At 45.7% G+C, this 18,123-nt stretch overlaps 1 protein-coding gene across 2 annotated transcripts in view; it reads right to left on the reverse strand.

The window, feature by feature from the left end:
* znf106a (zinc finger protein 106a) overlaps positions 1-18,123 on the reverse strand; it is a 30,195-nt gene that overhangs the window by 1,061 nt on the left and 11,011 nt on the right. Inside the window, exons 10-21 of one of the 2 annotated variants that reach the window (XM_015969342.3) lie at positions 8,801-9,082; positions 6,706-7,450; positions 6,252-6,292; positions 5,967-6,112; positions 5,752-5,886; positions 5,566-5,682; positions 4,165-4,356; positions 3,751-3,813; positions 3,522-3,641; positions 3,325-3,396; positions 3,153-3,224; positions 2,771-2,911 (exon numbers count right to left, since the gene is read on the reverse strand). In XM_015969342.3, coding sequence (XP_015824828.3) covers positions 2,771-2,911; positions 3,153-3,224; positions 3,325-3,396; positions 3,522-3,641; positions 3,751-3,813; positions 4,165-4,356; positions 5,566-5,682; positions 5,752-5,886; positions 5,967-6,112; positions 6,252-6,292; positions 6,706-7,450; positions 8,801-9,082 — 2,126 coding nt within the window. Of the gene's footprint in view, positions 1-2,770; positions 2,912-3,152; positions 3,225-3,324; positions 3,397-3,521; positions 3,642-3,750; positions 3,814-4,164; positions 4,357-5,565; positions 5,683-5,751; positions 5,904-5,966; positions 6,113-6,251; positions 6,293-6,705; positions 7,451-8,800; positions 9,083-18,123 lie in introns of those variants that run through there. The other variant, XR_008563483.2, reaches the window with a different exon arrangement.

The following is an 18,123-nucleotide window of genomic DNA, read 5'->3' on the forward strand; positions in this document are numbered from 1 at the left end:
TTTTTATACATAGTGAATGTGTTTGGACAGAGTATAGATCCCTGAGGAACACCTATAGGTAGAGCCAAACTGGTGACCCACAGCTGATACTGACTCTGTTGCCACAAACCACAGCTCAGTACATTTATGACCCAGATCCTGAGAGAACTGAAGATTTTTTATAAGAGGGCTGAAACAAATCATCGAAAGATTCGATTCATTAAATTCCTTGATTCATTTTTTTCGAAGCTTCGTTAGATGTATGCTCCACAGTCTGAACATGTTACTGGTGCACTATGTGGTGATCTAGGTGCTGTGGAGGAAAATAGAGAAACTAGCAAACACACAAACCATTGTAACAGGCAGAAACGGAAAGTTTGGGATCAAGAGTTAAACTACGAGTAGAATTGCTAATGCCAAGTCAACGGGTAGCACTCTCACGAGCGAGTGTGGTTTCGAAAAACGTGATGATTGTGAACAACTAAACTCTAAAAGCTGATTGTGAACGACAAAACTCTACAAGCGGAAGAAAAATCCCCAGCATCCTGTTCATGTGTGGATGTCTGCAGTGATGTGGAGCAGAGCTGCTGCAGCTAGTCTGGTTGTTGCTATGAGTCTGCACCATACACTGCAGTAGGTCTACGGAAAGCCGTTGTGGCACATAATTCAAAAATGCTTTTATAAATGGAGCCCAAGTCACACCCATCTACTTCCGGACCATGGATCGTCAGAAGAACAAAAAAATGAATGAAAGTCAACGGGACTAAAAACAGTATTTTCTAATTCCGTTTGTTTTGTGCCTTGGAAATCACATATAACATCTGTGAATTTTAAAGAAGCTTTTTGATACCAAGAACTCGCTTATTTTCGAACAGGGGTGAAACGCTATTTTAGGTTTTGTGTGAAATTGAGTCCAGAACTACAAATGCGCTTCATGAAAGCGACATCGTCGAGCCAGACACAGAGAAAAACTGAGGGAAAAGTTCAGCAAACTTCAAATCCTTCCTTCCTTCAGGAGGAAAGAACCACCATAAATCTGGCCGTGTGGTAAGTAGCAGCTATGCTAGCGGAGAGGAGATTATGTCATGACGTCATACATGCGACGTGTCGATGTCCGATTTGTAGTCATGCTAATTATGAACTTTTAAAAGCTCCCTATTTGAATACAATTTAGACTAGATTATGTTGCCAACCTGTACATAATAAAACCTGCATACATCACACGTCACATGATCAGAAGGCAGAACATCCATGTGTTAGATCGTTTTGGGCCGTTCCTGTAAAAAAAAAAGTGAGGTGCGAACCGGAAAGCTTCTGCCGATCACAATTCGACAATGGATTATGAAAAAAAAGGATAACGCTCTGAGTCTTCATGATGTAAGAGGTGAGTCGCTTTGTTTTGGCGTCGACATCATCCTAGCGCGCAACGTTCTGTGACTCTTAAAAAAACAGTACAAACACTGAGAAACGCTGGCAGCGAAGGGCTTTACTGATCAGGAAACGGCTGGCAGTGAATGAGTTAAATATAAAATAATATGTATTAAATATAAAAATGTTTTTTCCTATTTTTAGCAGCAGATTCGTTTCACTTGAAATGTCGTCAAATTGAATACTCGATTAATCGATGGAAGATTCGATAGAATATTTGAATACTTAACACACCCACATCACCCCGCTTCTCCTCCAGCTTCACTGGCTGCCAGTCAACTTCAGGGTTCATTTCAAGATCCTGGTTCTGGTCTATAGGGCCTTACATGGACAAGCACCATCTTACATTAGTGATCTTCTCAGTCCCTATACCCCCAGCAGGTCCCTGAGGTCCAGTGATCAAAGCCTACCGTGGGCGACGGTGGCACAGGAGTTAAGTGCTCGCCCCGTAATCGGAAGGTTGCAGGTTCGAGCCCCGCTCAGTCTGTCGCTGTCGTTGTGTCCTTGGGCAAGACACTTAACCCACGTTGCCTGCTGGTGGTGGTCGGAGAGACCGGTGGCGCCAGTGCTCGGCAGCCTCGCCTCTGTCAGTGCGCCCCAGGGCAGCTGTGGCTACATCGTAGCTCATCACCATCAGTGTGAATGTGGGTGTGAATGGGTGAATGACTGATTGTGTTGTAAAGCGCCTTGGGGGGTTCCAGGACTCTAGAAGGCGCTATATCAAATACAGGCCATTTACCATTTTACTGGTTGTGCGGCAAAGACCAAAGGTGACAGATCATTTGCTGCTGTGGCCCCCAGACTCTGGAACTCTCTCCCCCTGAGCCTGAGATCAGTGGACTCAGTGGTCTCCTTCAAACAGCAGCTGAAAACTCACTTGTTCAAGCTGGTTTTGGTGTGACCTTCATCACCCTCTCCTTGTTCTGCTCTCCCTAGCTATTCCACCTTCCTCAGGATCCACTGATTTACCTCTTTCCTACTCACTCTCTCCATTTCTTTACACTTTTGAATCACAATTGTCTATTTTGACTCATTTTAAAAATATTTTTAATCATTTTCTAAATTATTTTTCTATTTTACATTTTTTGTTTTTGTGAAGCGCCTCGTGATTTTTATCTTGAGAGGCGCCATAGAAAAGATCTTTTCTTCTTCTTCCAAAATATTCAATAGGTGCAGCCCTGAGTGAAAACACTAAGATGATTTGTGGGCTTTAAAGGCAGCTGAACGGTAAAGAGAATCCACTCAGGTCACCTTACTCCCAGTAAAATGTTGTCCAGATTAAGGTGATGTTTATGACTGAAGCACCACAAACAAAATAAACCCCGTTCTTCAGTGGTGTAAGAGCTGCTAAAGGTTTGTCTACCTGCTTGTTGCGTCGACAGAAAAGCTCCTCACAGTTCTTCCAGCGACACTTCATCGTCTGGAAGTTGGCACCGATGTGGTCGCTGATCAGGTGCTGCAGCAGATGATCCCTCACTCCGAAGACCAGCCAGCAGCCGTGCCACTGCCAACACAACACTTTACTTATTAAAATACACACATGCACGCTCCTACACACACACACACACATGCACGCACGTGCAGTTGGGTCTCCCAGATAAATCAGGTGGCTCAAAATAAGCTATATATTTATATAAATAAAGTGTTTATATTTTCTTTTTTGTGCATTCAAAACTAAATCACATCACAGTGAAAGAGCCAGCGGGTGCATTTTAAACCCGAGTCAGCCCAGGTCCCGGTCTTACCCAGCAGCGGTGGTTCTGCATCAGGTTCAACTTGATGGCCTGAACGGTGCCATCGTAACAGCCAGAGTAGATCTGAAACAAACCACATTTGGTTCCTTTAATCTGACAAGCTGAGAGCCACAAGCTAATTCCACGGAGGTGCTACTAGAGGAGGGTCCAGGTGTTTCCTCACCATGTTTTTGTGGACGGCCATACACAGCACCATGTCTTCGTGTCCAGCATAGACCTGCAGCAGCTCCTGAGACTGTGGACAGAAGCAGCTGATTGGTTAATGAGCAATTCAACAGCCTCTGCTTTCAGCACCAGTAACTGAACTGGTGAGAGAAGTGGTTCATCTGCCACAAAGGAACGTTATACTGGAAAGCAGACCTGCAGGTCGTAGACCCGGACCAGTTTGTCTAGGCAGGCGGTGACCATCACTTTACCCAGGACAGTCACCACGGTAACAGCATGGCTGTGCCCCTTATAGACTCGGACAAGCTCCCCCGTCTGATACGGAGACAAGAAACAAAGTAAACAAAAGCCATAAAAAACAAACACACCAGTGTGTGTGTGTGTGTGTGTGTGTGTGTGTGTGTGTGTGTGTGTGTGAACTCACGTGGATGTTGTGAGCGTACACAGAATGATCGCTGGATCCACTAAAGACCAGATCGTTAACCACCTGAAAGGAAACAGAAACGAGAATTTTAAATAACAAATAAAAATATTTATCATAAATTGTTTATTTGCTAAAAGGGCAGCAGCTGTTCCTGCAGCAGCAGCAGAGCCTTAAGGGAACATCAAACACACGTCTGACCAGGGACAGACTTTACCTCCTAAACCATTTTGCATCAGCGGACAGATGTTCTTCTGTTCACCCCACCAGCGTCTGAGACGGTTCTGTTCTTTCACAGACTCTCCCTCCAGAAGCTGTGAACTATCTGATCTATTAAACCAGCTTCCACCTGCTTATTTAAATCTATTTGGTCATCTTTAAAGTATTTTCAATGACAAGGATTCAGCTGAGGCCCACCGTCATACAGAGGACACTCTTGGTGTGGCCCTTCAGCGTGCGCAGCAGCAGTCCGTGCTTGGCCGCTCTCACGCTGATGGTGCTGTCTGAGGAGCCAACCAGCAGGATCCTCTGGGCTCCCTCCTGAGACGAGGCCAGGCAGCTCACGCCACGCGGTCCGTGGCACTCGAACACATCCATCTGCTTGTTTGTCTAAACAATCAGAAACAACAAATAGATGTTAAAAAACACTAGCAGAGATCGGGAGGATTTTAGACGGACTTCTAAAAAACCTCTAACAGGTTAAACGCTGTTGCTCTTTTGTCAGCTGGTGTGTGTGGGTGTGTAGGGTGTAACTCCTGGTGAATGTGGTGTTAAACCATCACAGGTGAATAAAGAGCATTCACAACCAACGACTGTTGTTTAAAACGGAGCTTATAAATAAAGCTTGCTGCCCTGTGGTCTGCAGAGATAAACTGTCTCCCAGACTGTGATCTTCTACAGAAACTCACAGTAACAGGTTTTTAAATGGTTAATGTTCTGAAGGTCTGTGGTCTGCAGGTCTGGGCTGGACTGAGCCTTGGTTTAAGCCAGGGGTGGGGAACCCCGGTCCATCGAGGGCCGCTATCCAGCATATTTTAGTTTCAACCCTGCATCATCACACCTGATTTCAATCAGCAGGTGATAAATAATAATAATAATAATAATACATTTTATTTCAACAGCGCCTTTCTGAACACTCAAGGACACTTTACAGAGATAAAATACACAACAATAAAAGATAAAACAACATAAAACAAACAGATAGATTGGAGCAAAGAGAGTAACTATTGGAATGCTAGACGGAACAGGTGAGTTTTGAGTCTGGTTTTAAAGAGAGTGAGGGAATCAATGTTACGGAGGTCAGGAGGGAGTGAGTTCCAGAGCTGGGGAGCAGAGCGACTGAAGGCCCTGCTCCCCATAGTGACCAGACGGAAAGGTGGGACAGAGAGGTGGATGGAGGAGGAGGACCTGAGGGAACGGGTGGAGGTTGAAGGATGAAGGAGGTCTGAGAGGTACGGTGGAGCTAGGTTATGGATGGCTTTGAATGTATATAGCAGAATTTTGAATTGGATTCTGGAAGTGACTGGGAGCCAGATTAACAGGCGTCTGCAGATCTTGATGAGCTGCAGAACAGGTGAATCAACCACTGAATCAGAAGTGTTGGAGTAAAGACTTGCAGGACACCGGCCCTCGAGGACCAGGGTTCCCCACTCCTGGTTTAAGCCTTTATCGATCCTAAACAACTCAGATCAAACTACCCTGATCAAAAGATCTCTAGTGTTTATATCATGTGTTTCCCAATGGAGTTTGACACTACTAATGTGACTGTTTCAAGCCCTAAACACAATGAAAAGTTGCCTCTTCCCTGAGAATTCTCACCCTGAGATTGAACGTCACCACCGTGCCGTTTGCCAGGCCGGCGTATAACGTCTTCCATCGGCTGTGAAGGCAGAGGACTCGGTCCGGCAGAGAGAACTGCTGCTCCAATTCTTGTGTCTGCAGACAACCAGCAACATGAGATCCCACTGGCTGCTCATCCAAACAGGACTTATTTATTTATGATACCTTCAGACTGTAGCAGCGGATGGTCTGGTCACAGGAAGCAGAATAAAGCCGGCGGTAGAGGCTCGGAGCTGTTGATATCAGCAGGCAGGTCACTTTGGAGCTGTGGCCTTCAAACACACCCACACACTCGTGACTCTGCAACGGCACAAAAACTGTTCTTTCAATGAAAACTATGACCCGGAGCAGCAGGGGGGTCCCCTCACCACATCACTCACCACCAGGTCGAAGGCTCTGACGGTGCGATCTCCTGAACATGTGTACAGCAGCCCGTTTTGGATCTGGAGGGCGTTGACCACCTCCCGGTGGCCGTCAAAGACGCCTTCAGTCGGCAGCTCGTCGTCACACTGATCAGAGAACACATCTGGGACAAAAACACACAGGAAATAACCCAGAATGCATCTGCAAAGCAGGAAATCCAACTAACAAGGGACATTTCTAATCATAATAATTGATTAATAATTCTAATGAGACATCTTGAAAGAAACCATAGATAAACACACCTGAGGAGTTTTTGGGCAAAGTCACGGCAAACGGCAAATCACTGCAGGGAGAAAACAGTTTAACATTAGGCTCATTACAAAATCGCATCTGTTATTGTGTACAAGTACTACTATCACCATCTTTATTATTATTAATATTATAGTGTTGGAATATGGCATTTATCCTATTAAACACCTTTAGTTACGTTTTTGCAAAACTGTCATTAATAAATAAAAGTGTTGACTAAACTGTTTAGAGACACCTGCTGCTGACTGAAATTTACTTTATTTTAATACAAACACTGGTCCATCTGTAGAGGATGTCGTTGACTGATTGATTTTTCTTTGCATTAATAATAAAATATTCAGGGAAACACAAAAAAAGTGTAAAACGCTTGTTTCTACTGTGTTTTCTTTCCAGTTGCTTTCCAGCGGCAGAAGGCATTCTGGGAAGCTTTAGCTGTCGAGGACTCACCTCTCGGAGGATTTACACACATCCATGTCACTGGTGGAGGAGAGCTTATTGCAGGCCAGGCTCTGTGGCTCCATGGTTGAGGGGGGGGCTGGGGTTTGGTGCTGCTGACAGGCGGTGGTGACCTCCATACTCTCCTCTTCATCCAGATCCTCCACCGGACCAGCGGCAGCTGCTTGGGGAAGCTCCACCATTTGTTTGGGAGAATGTTGGTCCTTCTCAGGTTTTAGAGCAGGAAAAGGATTCTTCTTGTTTCCATCTTTGCCCGTGTGAACCTCTCGGTCATCGGTAGGCTGACTGGAGGTGCTGACCTGGGAACCTCCACTGGGTCTCCTGCGCTGTCTCCACCTGGGCCTCAGGGCCTCGTCGTCCATCTCAGTGTCACTGCTCTCAGGCCGCTCCATCCCCAGAGCCTTTTTCAACGCTTTCCTTTTCTTGAGCTTCCTCACCCGGTTTCCAGTCCCCAGCTCAGAGGGAGAAGCTGGAACATGGGGAAGTGAGGTGGACCGCCGAGACTGACGGTCTGCACAGTCAGCAGCGCTCCCGGGCTCAGAGCCTCCTCTGCAGGACGACAGGGGCTTCATGAAGGTTTGGTAGTCAGATGAGATGCTGTAGTTACTCGTGGTTGTCTCCAGCTGTCCAGGTGACCTTTCTTTGCCACCTGCTGGCTGTGCACAGATGGTGTGGTAAGACTCGGGCCGTCTTGCAGGAGAAGACTGGAAGTTACAGGCAGAACCTGCAATCTTCTCTATGAAAATGGACAGAAGTCAAATTTATGAAGTTTTAATCAACTTTTTATTTACCTAAAAACATAACAAAGATTATTAAAGTTCATTTAAATTAGAAATGTTAAAATGTTCAGTAGCAGGTGCAGAACATGGATTCTTGGCAGCAGCAGGAGAGGCTCAAAAGCATTAGTGGGATTTTCAGGTTTCTGTACCGTCTATAAATATTGAGGCACAATAACCGGGGAATGTCTAAACTCTCCATTCACAAGTGTTTCTAATTTCCTAATGAAGGTGCATGAAGGCAAAGCTCTCGATTTACCGGGTGCTCTACGTTCCTACCCTCACCTACGGTCACGAGCTTTGGGTAGTGACCGAAAGAACGAGATCGCAGATACAAGCGGCCAAAATGAATTTTGTCCACAGGGTGGCTGGGCTCTCCCTTAGAGTTAGGGTGAGAAGCTTGGTCATCCGGGAGGGGCTCTGAGAAGACCCGCCGCTCCTCCACATTGAGAGGAGCCAGTTGAAGTGGCTCGGGGTTCTGATTAGGATGCTTTCTGGACGCCTCCCAGGTGAGGTTTTCCGGGCACGCCCAACCGGGAGGAGACCTAAAGGAAGACCCAGGACACGCTGGAGGGACTACGATTCTCAGCTGGGATTCCCCGGAGGAGCAAGTCCAAGTGGCTGGGGAGAGGGAAGTCTGGGCCTCCCTGCCAAGGCAAGGCAGCTTTATTCATAAAGCACATTTCATACACAGAGAAAATTCAACCTGCTTTCCAATGAGCAAGAACAGCAAGAACATTGAAATCAATGTGACAGCACGATTAAAATACACACAAATTTTATTTAGATTTAAAAATTTTAAAGAGAAAGACAAAGGCTGATGCCCCCGTGACCCCACCCCAGATAAGTCAAGGAAAATGGATGGATGGATGAAACGTCAGGAAGAGCCAGCTGTAAATAAAATTAGGCCAAAATCGGAACAAACGGATATTTAAATAAGACGCTTTGTGACTAAATTGGGACAACAGAAGGTGTACGACAGTTACGTGTTGTGTGAGACGGCCAAATTAAAACTCATCTCTGACATGTTCTTCTGTGAGATCATCACCGCCAGGGTGTGAAAGGGTGAAAGACTGATTGTGTTGAAAAGTGTCTTGGGGGGTTTCAGGACTCTAGAAGGTGCTGTTTCAAATACAGACCATTTACCAAGTGAAGAATCTACACTTCCTCACTAGCCCATCCCAGAGCAAGACTTGGGTTTTGCTACACCTCCACCAGAGGGACTAACTGGAAACGTAACACACCAGTTTAACCACAGTGGGTGAGGTCTAGTACCAGCAGAACCACTATCCCTTGACTGATCCGGTTACCTGGGGGTGCCATTGGATGAGCGGCGGGCAGCTCTGGAGTTGGACTGTGCGCATCATGGGTTCTGACGCTCCGAGGGTCCGGCTCTGAGCTGATGTGGACCGGTGACTTGGGCTCCTCTTTGATAACCACCGACAGAGGTAGGCTGGAGGACGGAGGAGAAGGACGTCCCGCAGCAGGGCTGGTACAAGTGTTGTCCAGAACAGAGGAGGGCAGGACAGACGCTTCACACAGATCTACCCTCTCTAGTTTCAGCGTTACCTCGGGGGCTTCCTCTACAGCACCTGAAACAAAACCAGGTTCACTCCACACGTTTTCTAGAATCGTAGCAGTTATAATCAGAACGAAAAGCAAAATCTGTAGTTTATTATAGCAAAGACAGGGAAAAAAATTATAATCAGGAATATTTTGGCCAAGGCTGAAGTCACAATAATTAATTAGTCTTTGTGAGTTGGGGAACATGGATTTATTTCACGTGACTCGTCAAAATAAGAGCATTCGCTCAATCCTAGAGGTCTAGATTGTATAATTTGGCCTGGATTCACGTCACTAAAGAACAGCTGTAGATTTTAAATGATTATCTTCATAAATAAACATCTTTATAACTAATGGGGTTGGTCTTTCCGATGTTGCAAAGTCTGACCCCAAATTCACACCGGAGGCATCAGTGGCGCGTAACGCCACTGCTTTATTAAAGTCCACAGGGTTGATCCAAACCAGCGCATCTCAGAAGCAGCGCGCTGCGCTGTGCCGCTAAAGATAGGATTGGGTTCTAGTTTTGCCACAGGCCACTTCTGGGACGAGTCCATTTCCACAGTTAAGGCAGGGCTAGACAGGAAGTCACACATGGTTTCAGTGTAAACCGTCAAAAGATTTCCCAAATAAAAGACTATTGTGATTTCTTATCTGTGTAGATTACGTCAACGCATGTGCCCTAAGGGCTTATTTACCACCGGCATCTTTAAAGAAGTGCAACGGTGTGTTTTTAATGGCTTTAATCTTGGCAGTGGAGAACAACATCATACTGACCCTTTGCACAAGACGTCACACCACTCATGTGGCCGCCCCCTTTGCCATGATGGACGGCAAAAAGACCGTTTACATCCATAGAAACTCCAGTGAAGGTAGTCAAAACAAGCCAGTTTGTAGCCTTTTGTCGCTTTTATTTAGTTGATTTGACAGTAAAATGGTTTTCGCTTGCTGCGTGGTTGGCTGCACTAAGACACAAGGACGTAAACTCAACTCGTTTTTTCTTTTTAATAACTTTGATGGAGACTGAGGATGGAGATGAACTGCAGCGATCAATCAATCAAGCGTACCAGCAGGCCTCTGATTTGCAGCTCGACACACGGGAGGCGACATCGCCTCTCCTCCATTCATTTTCAACGAGACATGCGAGACAAAGCGATAACCGCGGGTCTCCCTCCTACTAAGCAAAACGAGAAAAACGTGTGTGTGAAATTTTGCGCTCGTGCACGTGTCGTGCACAGGCGACCCAGCAACGCGATCCCAGAAAGTTGAAACATTTTCAACTTTTCATCGCTGTCGCTCGGACGAGGACCAATCAACGGAGGTTTCATTCACTGACCAATGAGCGGACAGGATGCTCCATACACCTCCGAGCAAACATGGAGGAGAAGTTGATTATTATTATGTTTTATAGTAAAATCACAAGTAAGAGGTCACATAACTCTAGCAGCACCTTGTGAAACATCATATCTACCGCTTTATTAACTCTGAACTGCTAAAATAACCTTAATTCCCTCCAACCTGACACAGACAAACAAAACAACGGAAGTTTAGATTTGACGTACTGTGGCCAATTATTGAGCAGGCTTGCAAGGAGAACAAAAAGACCTACTACGTCGGATGTCGAGGTTTTGCGAACGGGACAGAAGTTTTTCCGTCCTCAGAATGAAAATGGAGAATAATGGGTAAATAAGAAAGAAGGTTAAAACTACCATGTAGTACAACTGCTTATGTTTGTTGTTTATTTTAATGCACTTTATTTTTTGGTTATTGAGAAGTTAATGTTATAACACTTTTACCAAATTATTTTCATAAATGCAATGCTCGGTCCCCTTTTGATACGTACTTTTCTATTAAACACTATCTACGTATTAGTTCTATTTAAATTTCTAATTGTTCAGTTTTTGTTTTCTATACTGTCATTCTCCATTGTTTCTCTTAATGCCAGGGGGTTAAAACAAACTTGTAAACATAAAGCTCCATTTTTGTTTGCTAAAAACATCATAGTGATTTCTGTTTTTTCCAAGAAAGCCATTCTGTTTCTATTGACGTGAACTTCTGGAAATCCCAGTGGGGTAACGATATCTGGTGTTCGCATGGCTCAGAGAGGTCAGCTGGGGTCACAACTCTCAAAGGTATTTTCGGTGGTACTGTTCTACAATCAGACTGTGATTCCTTAGGTCATTATATTTGTCTGGTAGTCGAATACAATCACTACATCTTCATAATTCTTAATGTATATGGTTATTGACTCATTAAATACGATAATTACTTTTTGGCTCTCTAGATATCCTAGCTCACTTTTGTTAATAGGCGGAGATTTTAATGTTTCGCTCAATGATACTATAGATAGATGGCCCCCAGCACAATGTTTTAAAAGTAACTTGAGGATGGAAGCATTTATTGATAAATTTAATGTAACTGATATTTGGAGAGAGAAATTTCCTGATGATATATCATTTACATGGAGTAACCACTCTGGTTCAAGGAAATCACGTATTGATTTTTGGTTAATTTCTAAAAATCTGTCCAAAGATAGCATAACGCTCAATATCCTTACAACGCCACTTACTGACCATAGAGCAATATACATCAATTCACAATTTCTTCCTACTGAAAATATTAATAGATCTTCATATTGGAAGTTGAATAGTTCACTTTTGAACCATACATTTGTAAAAGCTGAAGTTACACCATTGTTAAAACACTTTATCAACAAGGGTAATATTAAAAAGTCTTACAGTATAAACTGGGAACTATTTTAATTTGAAACAGGTAAATTTTTGAGACAGTATGGGGCAAAAATAGCTAAGGCAAGATCAGAAGAGGAAGAAAAATTAATTGTTCAAATTTCATCAATTTATCAACTACCACAGATGAAGTCTCAGAGGAGGATAAGTTGCAACTTAGGACCCTTCATTCTAAACTTGACGAGCTTTATCGCCAGAAAGCTGAAGGTGCTATTGTTCATTCAAGAAAAAAAATGGATAGAGGAAGGAGAACAGAACTCTGCTTATTTTTTCCATTTAGAAAAATATAGATCTAAATCCAATGCTATCCATCAGTTGAACATTAATGGTACAATCACTAATGATGCCAAAACCCTCTCTCAATTTTGCTGTAAATTTTACTCAAAGTTGTATGAATCAAAATATAAGGCAAATGTTGCTACTCAGTTCATCGACTCTGTAAATAATATAAGAGTAATAAAAACTGCAGATAGGCTTTATTGTGACTCCTCCTTGAACCGTCACCTTATCGTGGTGGAGGAGTTTGAGTGCCCTAATGATCCTAGGAGCTATGTTGTCTGGGGCACTTAGTGCCCCTGGTAGGGTCTCCCATGACAAATTGGTCTTAGGTGAAGGGTGAGACAAAGAACGGTTCGAAGGATCTTTCATGGCGGTTAAAACGAAGAGTCGGAGTACCCGGCCCGGAGGGTTACCGAGGTCCCACCCTGGAGCCAGGCCTGGGGTTGGGGCCCGTGAGCGAGCGCCTGGTGGCCGGGCTTTCGCCCATGGGGCCCGGCCGGGCCCAGCCCGAACCGGATACATGGGCTCGTCCAACTGTGGACCCACCACCCGCAGGAGGAACATGAAGGGTCCGGTGCAATGCGAATCGGGTGGCAGACCAAGGCGGGAGCCTTGGCGGTCCAATCCCCAGACAAGAAAACTAGTTTTTGGGACATGGAACGTCACCTCGCTGGCGGGGAAGGAGCCGGAGCTTGTGGCAGAGGTTGAGCGGTACCGGCTAGATATAGTCGGACTCACCTCGACACATTGCATTGGCTCTGGAACCCGAGACCTGGAGAGGGGTTGGACACTCTACTTTGCTGGAGTTGCTCCGGGTGAGAGGCGGGGGGCTGGGGTTGGCTTTTTGTTAGCCCCGAGACTCTCTGCCTGTGTGTTGGGGTTTACCCCGGGGGACAAGAGGGTAGCTTCCTTGCGCCTTCGGGTCGGGGAACGGGTCCTGACTGTTGTTTGTGCTTATGGGCCAAATATCAGTTCAGAGTACCCACCCTTTTTGGAGTCCCTGGGACGAGTGCTAGATAGTGCTCCATCAGGGGACTCCATTGTCCTGCTGGGGGACTTCAATGCTCACGTGGGCAATGACAGCTTGACCTGGAGGGGTGTGATTGGGAGGAACGGCCCACCTAATCTGAACTCGAGCGGTGTTTTGTTATTGGACTTCTGTGCAAGCCGCAGTTTGGCCATAACGAACACCATGTTCGAACATAAGGATGCCCACCGGTACACTTGGTACCAGGGCAGCCTAGGTCACAGGTCGATGATAGATTTTGTAGTCGTATCATCTGACCTGCGGCCGTATGTTTTGGACACCTGAGTGAAGAGAGGGGCGGAGCTGTCAACTGATCACCACCTGGTGGTGAGTTGGATCAGATGGCAAGGGAACATGCCGCGTAGACCTGGCAGACCCAAACGCATAGTGAGGGTCTGCTGGGAACGCCTGGCAGAAGAACCTGTCAAGACGGTCTTCAACTCCCACCTCCGGCAGAGCTTTGACCACGTCCCGAGAGCAGTGGGGGACATTGAGTCCGAGTGGGCCTTGTTCCACTCTGCGATTGTCGAGGCGGCTGTTGCTAGCTGTGGTCGTAAGGTGGCCGGTGCCAGTCGTGGTGGCAACCCCCGTACCCGCTGGTGGACACCAGAGGTTCGGGGAGCCGTCAGGCTGAAGAAGGAGGCCTACAGGGCGTGGCTGGTCTGTGGGTCTCCGGAGGCAGCAGACAGGTACCGGATAGCCAAGCGGGGTGCAGCAGTGGCAGTTGCCGAGGCAAAATCTCGGGCGTGGGAGGAGTTTGGTGAGGCCATGGAGAAAGACTATCGATCGGCTCCAAAGAGGTTCTGGCAAACTGTCCGGCGCCTCAGGAGAGGAAGGCAGCAACTCGCTCACACTGTTTACAGTGGGGATGGGGAGCTGCTGACGTCAACTGAGGCTATAGTCGGACGGTGGAAGGAATACTTTGAGGAGCTCCTCAATCCCACCAATGCGCATTCCAAGGAGGAACCAGAGCTGGGAGGCCTGGGGATGGACTGTCCGATCTCGGGGGCAGAAGTTGCTGAGGTAGTCAAACAACTACACAGCGGCGGAGCCCCGGGGGCGGATGAGGTTCGTCCTGGGTATCTAAAGGCTATGGATGTTGTAGGGCTGTCATGGTTGACACGTCTCTACAACATTGCGTGGTCATCGGGGGCAGTTCCTAGGGAGTGGCAGACCGGGGTGGTGGTCCCCATCTTTAAGAAGGGTGACCTGAGGGTGTGTTCCAACTATAGGGGGATCACACTCCTCAGCCTCCCTGGAAAGGTCTACTCCAAGGTACTGGAGAGGAGGGTCCGATCGATAGTTGAATCTCAGATAGAGGAGGAGCAATGTGGTTTTCGTCCTGGCCGTGGAACTGTGGACCAGCTCTATACCCTTGCAAGGGTGATGGAGGGGGCATGGGAGTTTGCCCAACCAATCCACATGTGCTTTGTGGATTTGGAGAAGGCTTATGACCGTGTCCCCAGGGGCACCCTGTGGGGGACGCTCCAGGAGTATGGGGTGGGTGGCTTTCTGTTAAGGGCCATTCAGTCCCTTTACCAGAGGAGCGTGAGTTTGGTCCGCATAGCCGGTAGTAAGTCGGACCTGTTCCCAGTGAGGGTTGGACTCCGCCAGGGCTGCCTTTTGTCACCGGTTCTGTTCATCACTTTTATGGATAGAATTTCTAGACGCAGCCGTGGTGTGGAGTGTGTCGAGTTTGGTGGCAGGAGAATCTCGTCTCTGCTTTTTGCGGATGATGTGGTCCTCCTAGCTTCATCCAGCTCTGACCTTCAGCTCTTGCTGGGTAGGTTCGCGGCCGAATGTGAAGCGGCTGGGATGAGGATCAGCACCTCCAAATCTGAGACCATGGTTCTCGACCGGAAAAGGGTGGCTTGCCACCTCCGGGTCGGGGGAGAGGTCCTACCTCAAGTGGAGGAGTTTAAGTATCTCGGGGTCTTGTTCACGAGTGAGGGTAGGAGGGATCGGGAGATCGACAGGCGGATTGGTTCGGCGTCTGCAGTGATGCGGACGCTGAGCCGATCTGTCGTGGGGAAGAGGGAGCTGAGCCAGAAAGCCAGGCTCTCGATTTACCGGTCGATCTACGTCCCAATCCTCACCTATGGTCATGAGCTTTGGGTAATGACCGAAAGAACGAGATTGCGGATACAAGCGGCCGAAATGAGTTTCCTCCGTAGGGTGGCCGGGCTCAGCCTTAGAGATAGGGTGAGGAGCTCGGACATTCGGGAGGGACTCGGAGTAGAACCGCTGCTCCTCCGGATCGAAAGGAGCCAGTTGAGGTGGTTTGGGCATCTGGTCAGGATGCCTCCTGGACGCCTCCCCGGGGAGGTGTTTCGGGCATGTCCTGCCGGCAGAAGGCCCCCGGGTCGACCCAGGACACGTTGGAGAGGTTACATCTCCAATCTGGTCCGGGAACGCCTTGGGGTCCTGCCGGAGGAGCTGGTGGAGGTGGCCGGGGAGAGGACGATCTGGAGCTCCCTAGTTGGGATGCTGCCCCCGCGACCCGGACCCGGATAAGCGGAGGAAGACGACGACGACGACGAGTTCGTTCACTGAAAAAGAGATACTGGACTCCAATAATCTTCTTAAGAACAATAAGTCTCCAGGCACAGATGGTTTGGTAGCTGAATTTTATAAAATGTTCTCTTCCCCGTTAGCACCATTTCTGTTACAGGTTTATAACGAAAGCATTGAAAAGGGCACTCTTCCACCCACCCTCACACAAGGACTCATTACCCTAATTCCTAAACCTAAGAAGGACTTACTTTCCACAGATAATTGGAGGCCAGTAAGCCTCCTAAATAATGATTATAAAATTCTAGCTCTATTGCTGGCCAGGAGAATTAAAGATGCTTTGGGTGATGTTATAGATGAGACACAATCAAGATTTATGACAAAAAGGCACATCTCCAATAATATTAGACTCGTCTTGGATATCCTGGACTACTCTGACCTAATCCTTGATAATTCATCTATCCTTTTCCTTGACTTCTACAAAGATTTTGACTCGATTTAGCATGAATTTATATTTCTCTCACTCAAGAAATTTGGCTTAGGTGATTTCTTCTGCAATGCCATCAAAACTTTATACTCTGGCACAAATAGCTCTATCAGAATGAAAAATGGCACCACATCTCGTTTTTGCCTGAATCGAGGTGTACGCCAAGGGTGCCCCGTCAGCCCTTATCTTTTTCTACTTTGTACCCAAATCCTCGCCTCTTAATATTGCTAATAGTCCTATGAAAGGTATAAACACAGCAGACAGAGAGGTTGTCATCAGCCAACTGGCAGATGACACCACATTTTTTCTTAAAAATGCTAGTCAGGTGTCAATTGCCCTAAAAATTCTAGATGACTTCTCAAAAGCTTCTGGATTAATTTTAAACTCAAACAAATGTCAGTTGTTACCTATCAAAAATTGTAATGATCAAGGTATTTGTAATATAGCTATTCAACATGAAGTAACATATTTAGGCTTGATTATCTGTAAAGATCAAAAAAACAGAATTACCTCCAATTTTTCTCCAATAATTAAAAAAACTCGATCTAAGTTAAATCAGTGGTTACAAAGAGATTTAAGTTTAAGAGGACGAGTGTTGCTCTCCAAAGCAGAAGGTTAGTCTCGCCTGACTTATGCTGCCATATCTCTGCATGTGGACAACAGAACTTGTGGGGAAATTGACCGAATGCTCTTCAACTTCTTCTCCATTTGGAATTTTATTCCTCACTATATCTTCTCTAAATTTGGTGGTCTAACTTTTATCCTGGGTTGTGACTACAATGTAGGAAAGCTTCCAGAAAAACTTTTAATGTTTCACAAACAAGTTCTGTTAGCCCGGTCACTGATTTATAAACATAATTTTACTCCCTATACATACTTGATCTGGAATAACAGGAACATAGTGTATAAAAATAAATCATTGTTTTTCTCTAATTGGGTTGAGAAACAGATCATTTTTGTGAATCAGTTGTTTAATACTAATGGACAGCTTATGTCTTACACAGAACTCCTAAACACATATAAATTTCCGGCAACTCCCAAAGAATAAGCTATACAGTTTGCTGCAATACCTATGGGTGTTAGAATGCTTTTTAAAGGTGGTCTACCAGTTGTACCGCCTATTTCTCCTCCCGACCCTGTGAACACATACGTAGGAAAAGTTTGTCTCACCGAGCGTGAATAGGAATATTCGTGCTTTATTTCAGAGAGAATCCTTATCTGTTCCATATGTGATGTTTTATTGGAATTCCTTTGTCACTGACATCAGTTGGAAAAGAGTATGGATCATTCCTAATAAGTATTTTGTGACAAATAAGGTCAAAGAAGTTTCATTCAAATTACTTCATAAGTGTTACCCAGCTAATCTCTATATGACAAAGTTTAAGAGGGACATTGATGTGAACTGCTGTTTTTGTGGAAGCCACCCTGAGACCATTCAGCACCTCTTCTGGATCTGTTCACATGCTACAACGTTTTGGAAGACTAGCAAATTTATTATCGGACAGCTCTACAAGGACTTTATTTTAAAATTGGAAAATATTGTATTTTTTTTTTTTTTGCAAGCACAGAAAGGAAGATGTATACTTTGTTATAAATGTGTTAATTATCCTAGCTAAATTCTATCTCCACAAATGCAAATATAGTAACCAAAAACCTAATTTCAAACACTTTTACAGTGACACTCTGTCTTACATAAAATTGATTAGTGGATCACTAAATTAAAAAGCTTTAAAAAACTATAATTATTTGCACTACCTAAATTTATTTGGATGTGTGTAACATTTCTGTAGTGCACCCCCTGGTATATGCTTCATGTTCTTTGTTCAATTTTGTATGCAATTTGTTTGTATACTTATCACCTTGTTCAATAAAGTTTTGGAAAAAAATAAAATAAAAATAAAAAGGTTTGCACGGCTCCGCACGGCAAAATTGCGTAATTTTAACAACCACGCCCCTCCACCTGACCTCCGCACAGCCCAAACATTCTGCACCGCACACCTAGGAAATTTTCTAACCACGCGG

Source organism: Nothobranchius furzeri, chromosome 18, assembly GCF_043380555.1.
Source record: "Nothobranchius furzeri strain GRZ-AD chromosome 18, NfurGRZ-RIMD1, whole genome shotgun sequence".
Taxonomy (NCBI): Eukaryota; Metazoa; Chordata; class Actinopteri; order Cyprinodontiformes; family Nothobranchiidae; genus Nothobranchius; species Nothobranchius furzeri.